The following is a 19,924-nucleotide window of genomic DNA, read 5'->3' as shown; positions in this document are numbered from 1 at the left end:
TTGTTCATTACATTATCTGAGCAGTCGAAGTTCATTTGGGTAAGAGCGTCTAAACAGACTTAGAGCATTTAACACTAGATTTACGGGACACGTCAAAATGACGGATTCTAATATTTTTAAATTGCGAATATTGAGATTGTAAAAATGCATCCATGAGCAATTATTTCACAAATTGATTTCCTTCTTTTCTTTTAAAAAATGGCTACAAACTTTGATCGATACATTCATGTTATTTTTTGGTGCTCCGCGAACCCAGTGTTAAACAAAGGAATATTCTAAGAACTTCCGGTGCCGGTGAAATGGCCAATCTCAGATTCTCGATTCAAACAATTTATCGATTCAAGCATACATTACAACAAAAATAACAAAAATCTAGATAAATTCTTTTTGGTGCTGGGTACGGTTAGTGCTAATAAATATTGCAAGTGTTCTCGCGACTTGTTCATAAGACTTTTCTTGTTGCAGTATATCGACAGTGCGTCATTCTGCTTTACCGTTGTCGGTTCTTGTTCTTTTCTTGGTAACCCTATCCTATTTCACATTATTGGAAGAAGCGCAATATATTTGGAACACCAGTTTAATCAAGATGAGTAAAAATTCTTCTTTTCTCTCGTAAGTTTAATGCAGGGCAAACTTTCGAGAAAAAATATTTAAAATACTATTTTAAATAGTGCAGGGGATCCTTTTGATTCTGCGTAGAGATCTACAGTATATTTCAGTTATTTTTCAACGTTTTACAGTCGTCCAATAAATGACAAACGGAATCGTAACAATTTTGCATGTATTAATTGTATTATCCGTGGATGTTTACATAATATTCCTCAAGACAGAGAGATATGCCATCGATGCTTTCATTATCTGAAGGAAAACATGAAATGCGTTTAAACAATTGTTGTTCGAGACAGTGTGGATAGATTTTATTGTTCAATGTTGAGGAAACTCACGACGCCAAACGTTTCTAACGAAAACACGTAGAACTTCCCAGCGGTTAAGTGCGATGGCTTCTGGGATCTGGCGATGCAAAACATTAAAGATTTCGCATACTCATGAGGCAACTCATACCAATTCGTAAAGTAACAGGCGAGCTGCATATCACTGCTCTGAAAATAATATGCAGTACGAAATGATTTTTTATAGGGAAAATATTCCGTGAAATAATTGCTTCTATATTATAAAAATGTTTTAATTTCTTAAAAACTGTATCATATTGTAATACGAAAACGATTAAATAAAATAATACTTCGTTCTCACATATGTTGTAATTGTCTTATAAATATAATTACCTCTGCGATTAGACATTCCCCTAGAAAACAGTAGCAAAATGCCAGCAACACGACCGCGCAGGAATAAATAATAAAATGTATCGTGTTCACGTCTCCGCCAGATGATTCGCTTGTCTATAAAATATTGTCATGCTTAATTTCATTAAACGACCGAATAGCTTTTTCTGGAGAATATATAATTACACTGTAAACTCAACGGCACTTCTAGTATAACGGCGAAGCGTACAAATCTTTTTCGTTTTTATTTCATTTCGAATAAATGAAGCGTACGAACAATTTCAATGTTACTCTCGTTTTTCTTACTTTGAAAATAGTTTGGAGGGAGATCAAACAAACAAATCAATTAAATCAAGTCGCGACAAGCGATCCGTTGTCGAATGAAATTAATTTTATTTAATATTCGGACGAATTTGTAACGTTACCATAAGCAATTGGTAGATTACGATGCACAACGAAAATATCAAACCTACAGTCTGCACAAACATAAGCGAACTGAACGTTTCTGCCAAGGTAGAGGCCAATCTGCAATCGAAATAACTATATTGTGCTTCAATGCTGTTTCGCATAAACATCCGCAGTCTAAAGTTTAAACACCTCACCTTAGTAGTTCAATGTGTCGTTCGACGAGTATTCGCATTTTCGATACTTGTTTCTGCGGATCGCTATCAACATTTCTGACGCGTTGCGACAAAATTGATAGCTGACTGCATAGGTAAAAATTCAACGTCACTAAAAGACTATCGGCGCCAGTCGCACCGATTGTTAACATCATACTGACTGGCACTAAACACACGCAGAATAACGCGTACGTGTACATCTCCGTTACTTCGTAGACTGGATTCACTTTCATAGGTAGCTCGTAGGGAAGAGTGCAATTATCGTAATCTGCAAGAGGTTGGAGAAACAAATGAACACTACAATATGCGAACGGGAATGAAAATTAAATTGGAGGTGACGTACGACTCGTGAACCCCGCCATACTAGTATCAAGAAATTCGTTTCGGTATGCAAACCTGTTCTTCATTTCATTAAAATATTTCGCAGTCTTTATGAAATTTCCACTTTCAGAAATTGTTTTGTAGAAACGTGAATAAATGAGAGATTTCTCCTACCAGCCAACAGATGTTTTCTAATAAAAATAGACTATACTTGTAGGCTGTCAATTTTCGCACGAATGCACGAAAATTCGCATTTTCCGAGAGGAAGGAATTTCCCGCGACAATGAAGGGAGACTGAGACATTGGCCTCGAAAAAAGTCACGCCGCCGGTGGTCGTTGAAAATATTTAACAAACGGCGACAGGCCCGTAACAATTCGCATATCGCGAAGAAAGTAACTGTCGCTTGGAATACCATAAAACTGCTTGCAAGATATAACTGTACGCGCAATTACGCGAGCATCGAATATTCGTACAAGATTCGGCTGATAAAATTCGACATTAAAATCCTGATTTATCACACCTGTGCAACCCACCGGTCTGATGATACCGGCGAGTTCAATAAAACCGGGACTTTTACCACTTTGTTTGTCGAGAGGGTCGTCTGAAATGTTTCAACGTTACCTCGTGGGTTAAATGAAACGCTGTAGCGAGCGTGTAAAGCTGAAAATTAAGTCCTTAATGCCGCAGCTTCTTACGCGCGACCCGTTTTATGGGAATACCCGCGCTGCTCTGGCTTGGCAATTCCTTTTGCATTACGTTTTGCTTTACCACTTGGCACTTTGTTACTTCGCAACGTCACCTCAAATACTGGATGATCTCAAATGTAGATTTTACGGAAAAGGAATCCGCAAAAAGATAGCACATTATCGAATTTTATTAATATTCACAAATATCTACCGAATATATATATTTATAGAATAGAATATATATAATTTTATTAATATTCGCAAATATCTATCGAATAAATATAATCGAATATCAACGGTTCCTGTATTATAATATCACTGTTCAGTTAGCAATAGATTGTATCTGGTCAAGGTTCTCGTTTTCTGTTTACAGGTTTTACGCTAAGCCGAAAACGTAAACGGTGGTGCCGACTGTTGTATCAAAATGATAGCACAAAGTTAAAATTGTGTATTTTCGCCGGGGTACAGATCTGTTTTCACAATCGGCGAATAGTTAACCCTTTGCACTCGAGTGGTGACTCTGAAGCACCGCTAGAAATTATTGTGGAATTATTTCAAAGAAATTACAAAAAATATTACGAAATATCTGTTACATTACAAAATTTGTATTTAATAGATTACTAAACGTTGAAATATTTTATGTGGAAATCGTATCAGTTCCGTATGAATGAAAATATTCTAAGACGGAAGAAAAATTTAGTTTTAAAATGAAAATATTCTCAGACGGAAGAAAAATTTAGTTTTAAAATGAAAATACTCTAAGACGGAAGAAAAATTTAGTTTTAAAATGAAAATATTCTAAAACGGAAGAAAAATTTAGTTTCAAAATGAAAATATTCTAAGACGGAAGAAAAATTTAGTTTCAAAATGAAAATATTCTAAGACGGAAGAAAAATTTAGTTTTAAAATGAAAATATTCTAAAACGGAAGAAAAATTTAGTTTTCAAATGAAAATATTCTAAGACGGGAGAAAAATTTAGTTTTCAAATGAAAATATTCCAAGACGGGAGAAAAATTTAGTTTCAAAATGAAAATATTCTAAGACGGAAGAAAAATTTAGTTTTAAAATGAAAATACTCTAAGACGGAAGAAAAATTTAGTTTTCAAATGAAAATATTCTAAGACGGAAGAAAAATTCAATTTTAAAATGAAAATAGAACCGAGTGCAAAGGGTTAATATCGTTCGCGTTCCAGTGTTAAAATATTGTGAAATTTTCTGATCGACTGGAAATATTAGCAATAGACAATTTACGTGAAGAAAATTGTTCTATCGGTGAAATAGCGAAACTGTTGGATCGTGGTATGTTTTCAGTGCCGTTAGGCGGGAAGCCGGCCGTTAGGCGCGCGTTCGATCGCAGATAGGGATCGTTCGATCGGACTTACTCGATAAAAGACAGCTGACGATCGGCTTCGCGTAGAACAACGTTGGCACGAAGAACAAAGACAAGGCGGACGAGGTGGAGAACATGGTGGCGGCCACGTTGTACCACACCACCGTTCGCTGTTCCTCCTGCGACTGATACAAGCCGTGCTCCACATCCCTTTTCACGACTGCCAGCAAAGGTAACACGTGGTGCATGTTCAACCGAAACATCACGGCCTTCAGCACTATCAAGATCGTCGGGAACGATAGCGTGATATTTTTCAGCGTCCTCTCAAGGTCGTGAACGTTCTGCAACAGCGTCACGATCTCCAGCCAGGTGAATATCATGACGTAGGTGATATAGAAGAAGAACCGAACGTCGTTCCGATTATCCGGCCAGAGACCGGATAAGCTCAGGAGACGTTTGCTCCATGACAGCACGTTCTCGTCGTAGAACAGTTCTATATTCAGTGATACCGGTTTCTTCAACCCGGGAATGTTCAGTGTCATGACCATGACTCGTTACGGGAACCAAGGAGATATCGAATCGTCGAGATGCCCTTAAAAATAGATTACATCATTCACCGAGACCTCAAATTCTTCTTCGCGTTGATTACGTTCCATTCTTAGCTCGAGGAAAAGCAAATTAACTGCGACATATCGACGATCGATAACTTCTAACACGGTTTCTTATTGCAACGATAAATCAGAATTACTTGTTATTGCTCAGTTCACCGAATAAACTGCATTGTTAAACCATGATAGTATAAAGTGAGTATAGTTCCTTCAGTAGCCAGAGTTTTCTTATGGATAGCTCTTATTCGACTGAAACTCCACAGCAAAAGTTTGACGAAATTTTTCCCAGCTTTCGATCGATACTAGTTTTCTATTAATGCGTAATCACGTAGTCTGTCGAGAGTTTTAGTCGCACGTTGGGAACGAACAGTCACGCCATCCGGCGCGATTCGTGATTGCCCAGAATGTCACAGCATTGTTTCAAACTGTATGGATACAGCTGCATAGTAGCAAGCTGTTAGCCACGAACTCGAAGAATAAGAACTTTTCGAAGCAAATTCCCGAGAACTTTCCAACTCGAAATCGGAAACTTGAATATCTTTCGGACCTGTGTATTCTTCTGTAGCTTCAGTTCTTTCGAAGACTAGCGTGCAGGCTACATCGTTCCCGAATCGCGAGTTGCACGAAAAATCGCATTTACGTCGAGCCTGGAAATATAAAGTGACGTATCGAATGCTGTGCTGTAAGTATAATACATTCGTTTCAAACGATAATAACGATAATAAGCGAGTCAACCCCTTGCCTTACGTATGTTATTAATTCCCTTTAAAATCAAATTCTATTTTGTTACGGTCTACAATTACTTTTACAATTTCTTTTCTTTTTTTCTATGAAATTCTGAACGACGAGGAACTCCTGTAACCGCAAGATGAATAGCAGTGCAAGGTGTAATAGAAATTAATCCAACTAATAACCGTTATCTGTTTGTCAGAATCAACCCTCAACGAATAAAAATTGGCTGCACCGCATAATAATATCGTTCGATATCGAGTCAGAAGCAGCGACTTCCACCATCCGAAGAAACCAGCTACGTCCGCTCCCAATAAAAGAAGAGACGAGGAATATTATTATAATTGCATTGGGCGGTGAACTCAATTCATATTGACACCTTGGTAAAACGAAATTGAAAGTTTCCTCGTGGAACCGCACACTTCCTCCATCGATGTCATGGTTAACGTCTTTACCTTCGGCGCCGCGAGATATCCTCCCCAATCAGAGACGTTTATCTGTATCATTGAGATCGTCAAGATAAGAATAATTGATCGATGTAAATGCAGAATAGAATCCCGTCCGCCGAACGGACAAGGGATACTGGCTCGAGGACGATGAAGAGCGCGTGTGCGCGACGCCGGAGCTTGCAACGTGCCGGCGGATGCAATCAGTGTCATGCAGTCGTTGCACCGAGTACTCGCGGGGAACATTGTTCATTCGAAGAAAGCACGAAACTCGAGCGGAACGGCGACGCCTGAGATCCTGTCGGAGATCTTGCCGAGAGAATCGATAGTCTCCAGTCGACATGAGGTACAAACGCATCGGTGCGATCGGCGCGTCATTGATCGCATCTCTGTGCCTGCTTTCGGGACTCATGTATTATTTTAATCAAGGTACGGTGTTGCTTTTTTTTTTATTTTCTAACCCTTCAACTGGAAATCAACGAGTCTAATTATAAGATATTTTTCATTCTCATATTAACTCGATGAACAATTCTTTTACTTGACTACATCGCAGGACCCATATCGGTATAAACTATGTATTGTATTTACTGTTTATTTTCATCAAATTTTTGTTATCTCAACTTTACATCGTTACATATTGGATAGATTGTAAAATACGATGAGAAGTAAATTAGTAAATAAAAATGCGCACAAACACCATCTAGATTGCGTGATCATTTTTTGCCATCAATAAGAACAATTTGTCGACGATTCAAATGAATAGACACACATATCGGTTGGGTAGACTTTGCGAAGATTAAACGGAAGAGGAGAAAGCAACCGAGCGATTGGAAAAGGGGAATCGCGTTGTAATGGCAGAAACAAATTATCTTCAAACAATTCCTTTAATTTTCACCACCGATTTCAGCCAATTTCGTTGATTCATCGCGTTATTATCTTCGATAGATCTCCACTCTTTTTGCGAACTGTATAACGTGCCGCCGACAATGTTACTACGTTCAATAAAATGATTTTGAAACGATAAAGGAATACCGGAAATGTTGTCTTCCTAATTGCAGATAGCGCAAGCTGCCCGATGGGAACGTTCCTCTGCCATAACACGACGGTATGTTTGCCTCAAAAATACTGGTGCAACCAGGAAGAGAACTGCCCTTATGGTGACGATGAGCAAGAATGCTGTAGGTCACTTTTAATTATTGTTCATTAATTCGTTAATTATTTTAACTGTTACATTTTAACTGTCATATCGCGCATAGTTGACTCTAACGGATGGATGCACTGGTTCGAAATCAACAGAACTTCTGTAATAAAAGCTGTGAAGGAAACCCATTGCGGTAATGTATTTAATCGACCGAACGCAGAGGCAGGATATTAACACTTTGACGGCCACATAATTTATTATAAAATTTATCACCCATCTTGATTTCAAGCGGTGAATAAAATATTCAGTTTTGTTCCTAAAAGATATTAGAATCGTACATAACTTACAGTACATTAACTTTATTCATCAATAAAAATATACATATAATTCGTTAAGATATAATTATTGTATATTTATTATTATCTAACATCTTGTTACCGTTTACTCGGCGGTTAGATTATTAGCATGACAAATGCATCGTTATTGGAAGCACTGCTACGGTAAAACATCTAAAAACTATAAAAATATTATAGTTGTTTTTAACTGAATGAAATTATTGAGAAAGGTGGTAGTAAATGGTATATAGTTCCTGTGTTTCGCGAATACAATTAACAATACAATTTTTATTATGCATAAAAGTCCACGGACCAAGTAATCGTTATAATTTATTTCTAGAAACGGAAATTATTTATGACTCGTCCTAGTCTTTTCAATCTCGCGCAACTTAAAATGAGTGTTTGAAGTTGTTATGCCGGGTCTGGGAACAATGAAATTACGTTTGCATGACAGCGGCTGATAAATAACCACTAGTCAAGAGAAGTGACGTATACGTAAAGCCGGTCGTCAAAGTGTTAGCATTGACAATATTGAAAAATGCAATATTGCAATAGTGACTTGTCAATTTGTTTTAGATTATACCGATACTCCTCCGAGATGCATTTATGAGAATTGTCGTGCAATATGCCACTCATATTCTGAAATATCACAAAATTTCTCGGTCAACGTTACTGGGATGTATGAATGAGTATTAAACAATTCATATTAAATATTGATTGTCAGAGAGCAAAATGTAACGTATCCATTTTTCGGCAAGATTAAATTAGGCTTGTGCAACTAGTGTTCTTTGACATGGAGCTGTAAAATTATTGAACTGTAAAATTAAAACATGTTACATTTTACAGTCTGATCTCAGAAAGATAAAAGTACTGATCGTTTCAGAAATATTTCCACCATTGTGCTCAAGCTACACCATTGCTGTTAGAGAATATTTGTTTTTATAAAGAGAAACATGTGTTACCGCAGTTAGGGTCTGAAATGTTCTTTTTATGTAACAGCCACTACTTTTTAATTACTATCCTAAATAATTTTTAACTACACTTTTTCGTTAGTTTAATTATGGCACACGTTTTTAGATCTGTGTACAATAGTTCCATTGAACATATTCCAGCGAACGCTTTTGGGCAATACCCAAATCTACTTATGCTGTAAGTTTTCCAAAACGGTTCTTACAGTGTTTTTTTTTTAAGTATAAACATTAGAGATTGTTTAAGAAAAACTGCAAAGGGAGGAACGTTTTGTTTTCTAGATATCTCGATGGCATCAACATTCATGAAATAGAAGTTGGAGCTTTCGCAAATTTAACGCAACTATATTGGCTGTAAGTATAATTATTATAGAATTGATTACATTGTCATAAGAACGGGTCGTCTGGAATTGAAGATTCACAAACTAGAGAAGTTAATTTTGCAAAATTATACGGAATAAACATTAGAATTTAGGATTGGGTACTACAATTATAAAGGGAACTAATTAACGCTGATGTATATGCACACAGAATTATAAATAATAATAAAATCAGCCAGTTACTGCCCGGCCATTTTACCGATTTAATGAGCTTGGAATCTTTGTGGGCGAATCAAAACAGAATCACTGTAGCTAATTTGTCAGACCTGGATGGAAGCACGAGCTTAATGTTCATGTAAGTCAAAGAGATATTTTGCAAAATATTCAATTATACTATATTATACTATATTTTAATTACATCATATTTGTCAAAATACGAGTCTCCATTTTTTAAGACAGCGTTTCCAGTAACTACCGATATCTTTTATACGATGCAAATAAATTATAGTATAGTATTCCTAATGCTTTTCCCGCATTTAACATATTGTAAATGAACTGTAGCAATTTAAGTGAAAATCGATTAACGTCCGGAACTCTGCAACTGCCGTATCGATCGACGCTGGAGGAGATGTAAGTCCTAATTTTTATAACCGTAGTTATAAATTTAATCTATTCGTTTTTGTCGTAAATGCATAAAAGTCTAATAGTTAATATCAGATCACGTTTACGATTACTTTCAATGATAAAAAACTGCGGATTTTATAGATTTATGACAAAAATAAGTTGATCGAACGCAAAACAGTACAAGCATTTCAAGAATTTCAAAATAACATTGTTATCGATTAAATTCTCTGAATTCGCAACTTATCAAACTTATTAAGAAAAGAAATAAATATCTATGCACTAATACATACCTCCTACGAAGATGTATATTAATGTGTATAACTCCTGCATCATCTTACAATGAATGCAAATAATTTATGTTTCGTATTTAATAGTCTGGCAATAAATTTCTAGAATGTTAGACCAGAATGATTTTGAAACCATACCGAACACTCTTTTCGCCGGATGTCCTGCACTAAAATCTTTGTACGTACGTAAGTGAATATTAAAATTTTAATTATATTAATTAAAATTGATTATATGTAAAATTTGTAGAAGCATGCAGAAAAATGTAATAAGAACGATCGAGGAGGACACGTTCCTGCATTTGGAACAGCTGATCGAACTGTGAGCCACTATAACGTCTATTTTATGCGATTTCTTTTGAAAAATTGTAGATCATATCGGTTGTGAGTCACGATATCGTCGAAATAAATGTCTGTTGCAGCAAGTTGGCGTTCAATAAAATCACGAGCGTTCCGCTGAATGTGTTCCGGCCGCTGAAAAATTTAACGAAGTTGTAAGTACCGGCGAAACTGGACATCCACGTAAATTGTAACGATACACGTCTTATTGCTGCGCGTGCTTGCAACGTATTTACTCGACATTTACCGTCGAACACGCCGTTAGAAATCCAAACGGTAGGAATGTCACGTATGGCCGACGTTAAAACTTTTATTTATTCGCGCGTCACGTACGAAAATAAGGAGGCTCTGCAGTTCCTCGTGCTATCCGAATCGCGGAAAATAATCCCGAGTATTATTCAGCACTTCAGAATAAAATATAAACGTCGATGCTACACATGAAATCATTTTATTCGATTTTTCTGTGACGCGATTACTCCGATTTGCTGAGCCTTTCGATATCCCTTTTGATATAAGACGACGCTTTCTTATTTCGAAATAAGAAAATAGCTACCCCACTTCTTCGAGAAGCAGAACAATTCGTCATTTTTAAATATCTTCCTAACGTAACATTACATCCTATACCGTATCTGTTTACTATAATTATAATTTTCAACAATCTCATTGCAGGGAATTGGGCTACAATCATCTGCATAATTTGCCAATGGCGGTGCTGTATCCGATGAGGCAACTTCAGTCTCTGTAAGTTATATTTACATATTGTGTACACGTTGTTGCATGTGCGTAAACTGTTATTTTGTTTTTATTTAAATACAATGCATATGTAACGATAGAATGGTTGTGTAATTTTAATTAAACTGTGTAACTGTATATTTTAGTGATTTAGAAGATATAAACTTGGATACATTGCACAAAAACGCATTCGACGGGTTCCATCAGCTGAGTTACGTGTAAGTAGATTCGGACGTTTTTAATCAGACCGGTATCCTTCATATAAGAATGAAATTGTTTGGATTGGACTCAACGATTTCCTATGTAATTTTACAATTGATATGTTATTAGATATTTCAAAAAATTTCACTATTGTGCAACTTATGCACCGAAGGCACAACGATGTCGACCTTTCAGCGACGGTAAGAGGATTGCACGAAGTCTAGATGTTTTCAATTTATCCAAAATATTGTCCCATACCTACCTTGTTTATTAGATAAATTTCTCTCTTCGTATACACATATATTTTACAAACAACAAACGCATTGCATGACAAATCATGCTGTCATGAAATTTTTTATTTTTATCTTCAGTAATTCGTCGAAGCAATAAATTATTTAGGCCAGGTAGGCCAGTTGAATTTCCGGAACCATTCACAGCTCGCATAAATGCATCGAAACAATTAATTTAGCACAGGAATGTCTTTAACTTAAGGTGTCTCGTCACTGTCTCACTTGCTGGATAAAACTTTACTACGCACAGCAGTGTGGGTAATATCCTGCGTTACTTGTACGGGGAACGTGCTCGTTCTTTGGGGAAGATTTACCGCTAAGGATGAAAATCGGGTACTCACTATCATCATCAGAAACCTGGCCGGTTAGTCATGACGAACTGTAATGTACCTACATTCAATTTATTCATTTTCACTGCTATGATTCACTACTGTTCATAATCCGACTGCGAATCTTTATGCAAAATAAAAATGTTCTGCATCGGTTGCGAGAAATATTTATTTTCTCGTTAACAATTTGAATAGATCAAAAGTGATATATCGGCTTCCTTGAATTTTTAAAGCCTTCTCGCCATTTTAAATTTCACCCGTTCGATTTTGTCAGAAATGCATAAAATTCGCCGTCTATTCGTTGTTTAAACTATTTTATTGGGCGTGTACCGGTGGATGATTGCGAAGCACAGACTTATTATTATGCATACTTATTTTCAAAATCAGCAAGCTTCTCGTGTGCAAATTATGAAGTTTCTGGAAAGAATCGTGAATAACAGCCGGAATTACGTGATCGATCATTAATAAAGATGGTGTCAAGATCTTTCGCAGTCGCCCAATAAATCCTGCTGTTTATAGATAATGGTGCATAAGTTGATGCAAAATAGGGCATTATCATTAAAAAAACTCACGCGTTGTAAACATTCCAAGTCGCCGTAAAAACGATTGATCGACCCTAATATCGTCGATCATAAATCTTTGACTCGCATGGGCGTGGTATTGGAGTCACATAATCCTTTTACAGTCTCTGACACGTTAATGGGAATCTATCTGTTCGTAATCGCCGTGACGGACATGAAATTCCGCGACAAATACAACCAAGTCGCCAGTTCCTGGATGTCATCCTGGTTGTGCATCTGTTTGGGAATTTTGGCGATGACGTCTTCGGAGGTACACGATGTTTTATACCACTTAAAGCATAATGAATATTAAAAAAGAGATTCTACATTTTTTTTTTTCATTAAAAAAGTAAGTATGAAAGATATTCAAAAAGTGTAAAACACGTGTCCAAGGATTTCGAGGGGGGCAGTATCAGTTTTTTATTTGGGTGGCGTGTCCAAGGTCATTTGAAGGTCAACTTTGTTTTTTCAAATGGAAACATATATTTTTTATTATGGGATTTTATTGAACGTACAAAGACCAGGGATACTTCTTCATTCATGGGATACTTCTTCTTATCCGCGCATTAGTTTCAGAGATATTTAAAGAGAAGTAGAGCGAGGCATATTGTTGTGTAAAATTCTTTGATGTTTTCCAGTTGTGCTAGCACGTACCGTTTGAAAACAATTCTTTTCTAATTTTGCTTTAAAAATAAGTAACATTTTTAACCAGAAACAAAAAATTGGATAGGTACGATTATTTTGCTAAGCACAAAGTTCGAACACAACTTTTTCGAAAGAAAATATAACTTCTCGATCTCTGCTCGAACGATTCCTTTGAACCGAACCGAAGGATCGACTGTCTCCGCGGATCTGTTACCTCGTTAAATGCACTGAAGTAGAACCGATCTGTCAAGGTTTCAGTATTGATCCTGTCGTTCATGTCGTTGGAGCGGTATATGCTAATCGTGGCACCACTGAAAGGTCACCGTACCATGACACCGCAGACAGCATCCGCAACGGTGATGGTCATATGGATCATCGGCGTTACCCTAGCGCTTGTGCCAGGTTCGTCCCAGTGACGCGTCTTATTTGTTCGTGAAGCACGCGGCTGCATGATCCTTGATAATATGTAATAACCTATCAAGATGTCCGGCTGCCAGTTAACCCGCCGGTTATAATAACGTAACACGAGCTTGACATCATTATCTTATCTTTGCCTTTTTGTGAATCAATTAAGCCTGGCGTCTCCTGTTTTATTGCTCGATACTCGACCGTGATCGTTCGGAAGCAATCACTTCGAATAGTCCACGAGACTATCGGAACTTTATTTTTATCGACTGATCGGTAAACATTTATTCCGTATGTGACCGGTTTAGTTTCGTTATCCTTACTCTGCTACGAATGTTAATCCTAACTTTTATCGCATTTCTTCTTCAGTAAATATCATTTGTTCTCGTTGTATCTACTTTATACATGCTTTCATAAAACTTGAAACTTTCGTTCTCATTTTCTTTCAACCTCAAGAACAACAAACAACAAACTCGAGTAAAATCAAAATTTATTTTCTCTCCTAATAGGCCTAATAAGTTTAAAATATTACGCGTTTAATGAAATTGTATTTTATGTAGCACAAAATCCACAGTCGAATGATTGCATTGATTTTTCGAATGTTTCTTCAGGAAATGAAGAAACGCTGATCACTAATTGTAATAATAATTTTGTTTATCGTGTTGATAGTTGTTCATTGGCAAAGCAGTACAAAGTTTTATGGAGTCAATGGAATGTGCTTTCCCTTACATATTGATGAACCGTATTCGACTGGATGGGAATACTCAGCCTTCATTTTCTTGGGATTGAATCTGACAGGGTAAAAGACTGAATTCACCGTTTCTATTTATTATTGAGAATGAAAAAGTTTATAATTTTTGCGACATTCTATGTTACAGATTGATCACGATCGGCTACGTTTATGCGGGGATGTTTGTCAGCATCTGGAAAACAAGACACGCGTGTTCCTTGTCTGTTCGTGATTCTGAATTCGCTCTGAGGTTCTTCTTTATAGTTTTAACAGATGCGGCTTGTTGGGCGCCGATTATCATTCTCAAAATTAGAGCTATGATGATGTATCCTATACCAGGTACGCGAAGGGAAATTTTATTTTAACGAAATATTCTTTCATCACAAAAGTATACTTCCGAGAATATATTTTAGAAGAAATTATAACGAAAGCGTTTTGGTTACAAATAGTTACACGTATAACGGTAATGAAATAACACTGATATGTAAAAATGAACTTAATACGTTTTTATTTCAGCGGATTTGCACGCCTGGTTGGTAGTTTTCATACTTCCCGTTAACAGTGCAGTTAATCCTTTACTATACACATTCACTACTCCAAAATTTCGCGAAAGGCTGAATAATGGATGCTTTGAAAAATTTCGAAGTTTTGTTTCGCGGAAAAGTTCCTCTGGAGGTATGAATCTACATCTTTATACTTGTCACCTAAAGTTAGAAGGTTGAAATAGAAATTCGAATAGCGTATTGAACAAATCTAATTTTATCTGTCATTAAACTTGTTACAGATCCTCAAGAGTTGGCGACAGTAAGCAAGAAGCATGTGCTATTATTCCTCCTGAATGGAACTCGTAACGATCATAAAAAGCCTCGTAGGTTCCGTTGCGTTTTACCTATAAAAGCAGATCATTTGCAGAATTAATCGCAGCTTCCTGAGAGCAGCGTCGCCAGATGAGGGGAGGGAAAAAGTTACCCTCTCTCTGCCAGTATTAGTCACGTGAACAGCAGTGTGGAAGGGGAAGTTAACTTCCCCTACTAGGGGGTGGTAGGGGAAGTTAACTTCTAATTAGAGTGGGACACAAGTCTTAATCTGACGACACTGCCTGAGAGATTCAGAAAATCTGATATGGCAGAGATATATTTGTCTAAATGTAATTTAGATCCCTGTTGGGCTTACAACTAAAGAGAGCTATAACGAATGATATTGCTGCATTAAATCAGCAACGGAAGTACAGGTAACGGTTATGTGTCACGATACTAATGTTCTAATAAATATCGTGCGGTGCTGAAATTGTATTATACGAGTTGAACAATAAAAGTTTGTTACCAGCAAGAGAATCATGTCCCAGAAGCTAAAATAACGGTGTTTTTGCAATTACTAAAACATTTATATATAGTTAAAATAAACACAAATAATATTGTTAACGGTACGAATAATTTATTATTTTTAAGAAATGATAAGTACAGTTACGTTATTTTCAACGTATTAAAAAGAAACACATTTTTATTCGAACGCTGCTTCTCGCAATTGTCGCGGACCATTTTTCGATCGATAGAAATAAATTGAAACCATAAGTTCGAAAGGAGCGCGTCGGATCGATTTGAATAATTAAAAATTCTGTTGTCTAGTAACGGTATTACCGCGGTAGTAACACCGTAATAATGACAGTTTTTACGATTTAATCGGTCCAACGAACGGCGTCGGCTTATTGCACGCAATTTTGCAGAATTCAGCAGAGGTTTTACGAGCTGCATTCCCAATGCAAAAGTTACGACCATAGTGTTCCGAGGACGCGCTGGTTATGTACTCCTACGTAGAAGTCGTTCTCTAAACGGTACATAAATTACCCCTAACGAAGACTACGAATGCATACGAAAAATTTATTGCTTCCATTCTGATCTATCGGCCAATCGTGTTCCACGACGCTGCACCGTTATCAAGAAATCCTTCGGGTCAGTTCAGCCCGTATGATTTTCTTATTGTGCAACTAACAATAACTGACTTGATTTTCGCTCGCCCACCTAACCGCAACAGGTTTTGATACTAGGGCAGCATCCTACCTAACGTCGGTTCAGGTTTTCAGAACTATTGACGATTGCGGAATCTTCGAACGAGTACCGAACAGGTTGCATGAAATATTAAAGAATAGATCGCGGATCCATATGCGAAATAAAAATTTTCTACATCAACTGCACAAAAATGGAAACGAATAGAAACTACAATTCTGTAACAATTTTAATAAATTGACAATAGCAGCAGTGATATTCTTAAATTCGTTTAAGCTTCCCACCACTTCTGATTACTTCTATTATAATTATTACAAAATCTGCAGTTTTTACTCCAAAACTAAACTAAATTAAATATTTGCATCTTATTCCTTTTCTAATGGTTTTGGTGGCAGTTAGGACTCAATTTAATACTAAATTACTATTTTAATATTGGAAAAAGTTAAAATGGAGCACAGTATTCGAATAAACTGGGTATTTTTGAATGGATAAAATTAGTGCATAAGTTTACATAAATAAATGCAGCGATCTCTAATAACGCAACAATGTAGCAGTCGAAGCGAATCAAATTTTATTTGCGAAATGGAATCGTGGATGCAAGACAGAAGAAAAATCAGTCCAAAAAAAAGCGAGCTGTGTTGAAGGAAGTATCGAGGCCTCTTAACGGGACCCTCCCATTGGCCATCTACCATAAATTATACATTATATCGCATAAGAGCCGGCCCACGTCGCGGCGAATCGTAGATTGCAGTGATGCGTTTTTTCGCCGGTATAGTAATTTATGAACTGCTGTAACACAGCCAAATATCGATACCCGGTTATGAAGATAATTAATTATATTCCCAAATTATTGTTTTATTAATTAGTATTCGGGTAATGAAAAGCTCAAAAGAGTTTACGAAAATCAATTCATTGACATTGTTAAAGAAGTAAAATGTCTATTTGTTTCCAATTTGTGCAATCGATGTAGAAAATTTTTATTTTGCCTAAGGATTTGCATGGTCCATTGATTAATATTTCATGCGATCTGTTTGGTGCTTATTCTACTTTTCTTAGAGTGTCGAGGATGAAAATAAAATGGGAAGCATGATAAACATGGTGGCCTGGTCGCGTAACTTACTTCTCCATCCGTGAAAACGATTTCTCTCGTTGTTCGAGTGGAATCATTGAATCATCCCACGGGCTCGGCTATACCGTGCAGTCGGTGGCTATTTCTCAACGCGATGGTTGCACATGCATCCTTTATTTTCCCAGGTACATGCACCGACATACCCACCTACTGTGGATCAAGGACGGCGCGTTGCACGTTCACCTGCATCGCTTATTCGCGATTTTAAAATCCCGATGAAGATTTTGCTCGTCACTCTAACGAACTTTTATTGATCCTGCCGGCTACCACAACACTTAAAGCCTGATGCAATTCGGTTTTACTCTAACGAGATGATTATTAGCCAGAAAATTCTTTTTCTCCTCTTTCAAGGCCGCGACATGGCGTTCGTTCACTCTGCTTACCGGGAACAATGCGATCAATTGATTAGACAGTTCTGCTCTTATTGAAAAATGTAATAACTAGACTCCGGATTTTATTCAATAACGAAAAATTATAGTTTACCCTCGAATAGTATCCTGGGCTCTTTCGTGACCTCAGCTAAATTTTCTGAATGCTGCTTTTCGTTATGCAAAGCATTAACATCACAGAAAAAATCGCCCATTACATCAGAAAAATCTCAAAATAAAATAGACGATGGATTATGAAACTAGCGACTCCTAGTTTTTAAATGAGTCTAAAATCGTTTCTCACGAAATTGTCACTGTGGAAATATAGGACATTTTTCGAGATTGCTGTACAAATACTTCTCGGATACACTGTAACTGTTTTTGGAAGATGTGCTATCATGCTCAAACGAAGGAACTAGATATTGGCAGTTATCCCGCGGTTGCGCGCACGCTCGAACAGCGTGTATAAAAAACAAGCGTGATTTCAACGGGTTACGCCTAATCCCCGGTTTCGTACACGGAGGTAGGTAGCTTCTTCAGGGTCGAATCGCGAGGAAGCGTCGCTGAATACGGATGAGATGATTCACAGGGACGCGTTATCGCGCTTGTTGTTCGCTTTTCGAATCGATAATGCACCCTCGGCGTACAGAGAATGCGTGCTAGCTACATCGGCACGCTCATTATCTTGCAAATGAATTCCTTTCTAACGCGCGTGGAAAAATGCGTTTACCTTTGCCTCGCGCGAGCACTGCTATCGTAATTGTAAGGGGTCCTCCCGCGGGATTTTTCGACCGCGAGCCTGCATGCCAGGATCTGCATACTGCCGTGATTTTATGTTCCGGGCTACAAGGCGAATGCGAAAGTGGCGAAATTGAGACGTAATGAGAACCAAGAGAAAGAACCGAAGATTACGTTGCTCGAAACGAATGCAACCGTTTGAACGTTCAGAGTAATGTGCGCACGAAAAGGGACTGAATCTCCTTGCATTTTCGTATAATTTTCCATTTAACCAATGTACCGTGAATATGGTTTGAAAATGGAAAACCGGGACACCCCCTTAATTAACGATTCAGATGGGAACAGATTTTAAAAATTTAGCTGTTTAGTTCCGCATTACAGGTGGCTTTTCGAGTCGCTGGGAATCCTTAAAGTTCCTTAACGAGATGATGCCTCCTCGAATCGAACGGTTGCGATCTCGTGTAAATCCGCTGCCGTACGAGTGGGACACGTTAATTAAGTACGCGCCTTTCCTAGTTCATCGTGGAAGCTTATGCAAATCGATCTCGAGCGGCACTGGATATCGCATGCCCGGCGCAAAGATAAAATCACCGCACCTTTCTCCGCTCGCTAGCGTAAAGAAAAACCTCCGGTTAGCCACCAAAAAAGAAAAGAAAAAGGTGAACCCGATCCAGCGTTAATTAAGCGTTTTGCACTGATTTGCTGCGAAAATCGCCGAGATAAACTCGATCTACTCTGCTCTAGCTAAGGGGCTAGAACCTTTGGACGACGTCGTAGAGGACGATACGTTTGCTGAGAATTTGCTGGGCAGATTATGTTGTTATGCAATAACATATGGGTCTCAAGTGAACTATTGTGGCCACAGCCTCGCTCAAAGAGGTAAAAGAAAAGTTTAACTGGTCAGGAATCACCAAAAACACCAAACAAGGGATAGAAAATACAAAACGACCTTCGAATGACCTTGAACATTTTTGTTTGTGTCATCATAATCTATTATGCACCTTGCACACAAAAATGGGGGGACTCTGTTGCACAGCAGTAAAAATAACTAAGATTCGCATACAATATGAAAGCATTAACCTATACGTTTAAACTAACTCAAGCAATCGAACACATTAAATGATACTTCCTCTAATCGTGGCCGAGTCTGAAAGGAAAATGTCTAGTATCAAAAATGGAGTTTCGCATTCGGCAGCGTTTCTACGCCTGCGCAACGATCCGGAGGTTGTTCAGCCAGGAAAGCATACTGATCGGTGGTAGCCTATCGTTTGCGAAGCCATTCAGTTTCGAACGACGGAAAATGATCATTGCGGACGGTATCGAGGAATTTGCTTCTTGCTTTCGGCTATCGGAAAACTTGGCCGCTTGGTTTGCTGTTAGCCGACGCGGAACGGCATTCGAATGCGTTTCGATAATTTAACAGCAAATAGTGGAGGGGAGGTGGGGGCTTCGTAACAATAGGTTTTCAGGTTCGCTTATCGCGTGAAATCGGACAAGCCTGGGCTCGCGGCCACGGCTCGACTTTATAAGACCTTACTAAACACGGCGCGCGGAGAAAGTCCTCGATTATATCGGTACGAATCAACTATGACCTGAAACGGCAGCCCCTTCTGCGCCGAAACGAAAATCGTTCCTCCCAGCGTGCTCGGTTTCATCGAATAACTCCCAATTAACCCTTTCACTAAGGAGAAGGTATATACACTGGACCCAAAAAGTATTTGAATCTCCAAGTCTCAAGAGATTGCCAATATTTGAACAATA

At 37.8% G+C, this 19,924-nt stretch overlaps 2 protein-coding genes across 2 annotated transcripts; one reads left to right on the top strand and one right to left on the bottom strand.

Annotated features, from left to right (window-relative positions):
• Positions 1-601: 601 nt before the first annotated feature.
• LOC143362335 (odorant receptor 82a) lies at positions 602-4,894 on the bottom strand. The gene is made up of 6 exons (XM_076802389.1): positions 4,292-4,894; positions 1,883-2,168; positions 1,706-1,805; positions 1,284-1,397; positions 945-1,100; positions 602-858 (listed from the first exon to the last, which is right to left on the bottom strand). Exons 1-6 carry the CDS (start codon positions 4,785-4,787, stop codon positions 808-810), a joined length of 1,203 nt encoding a protein of 400 aa, XP_076658504.1. The 5' UTR covers positions 4,788-4,894; the 3' UTR covers positions 602-807.
• A 1,128-nt stretch (positions 4,895-6,022) lies between these two features.
• Positions 6,023-15,311, top strand: Lgr3 (Leucine-rich repeat-containing G protein-coupled receptor 3). Its single transcript, XM_076802366.1, has 21 exons — positions 6,023-6,451; positions 7,081-7,200; positions 7,279-7,356; positions 8,075-8,177; positions 8,576-8,647; positions 8,749-8,820; positions 8,998-9,141; positions 9,348-9,416; positions 9,804-9,875; positions 9,945-10,016; positions 10,117-10,188; positions 10,703-10,774; positions 10,912-10,983; positions 11,096-11,166; positions 11,459-11,620; positions 12,271-12,416; positions 13,042-13,192; positions 13,865-13,994; positions 14,074-14,264; positions 14,442-14,600; positions 14,710-15,311. Exons 1-21 carry the CDS (start codon positions 6,364-6,366, stop codon positions 14,841-14,843), a joined length of 2,250 nt encoding a protein of 749 aa, XP_076658481.1. The 5' UTR covers positions 6,023-6,363; the 3' UTR covers positions 14,844-15,311.
• Positions 15,312-19,924: the final 4,613 nt, after the last annotated feature.

The sequence above is a fragment of the Halictus rubicundus genome, chromosome 16 (assembly GCF_050948215.1).
Source record: "Halictus rubicundus isolate RS-2024b chromosome 16, iyHalRubi1_principal, whole genome shotgun sequence".
NCBI lineage: Eukaryota > Metazoa > Arthropoda > Insecta > Hymenoptera > Halictidae > Halictus > Halictus rubicundus.
This window is presented reverse-complemented; position numbering and strand designations above follow the sequence as displayed.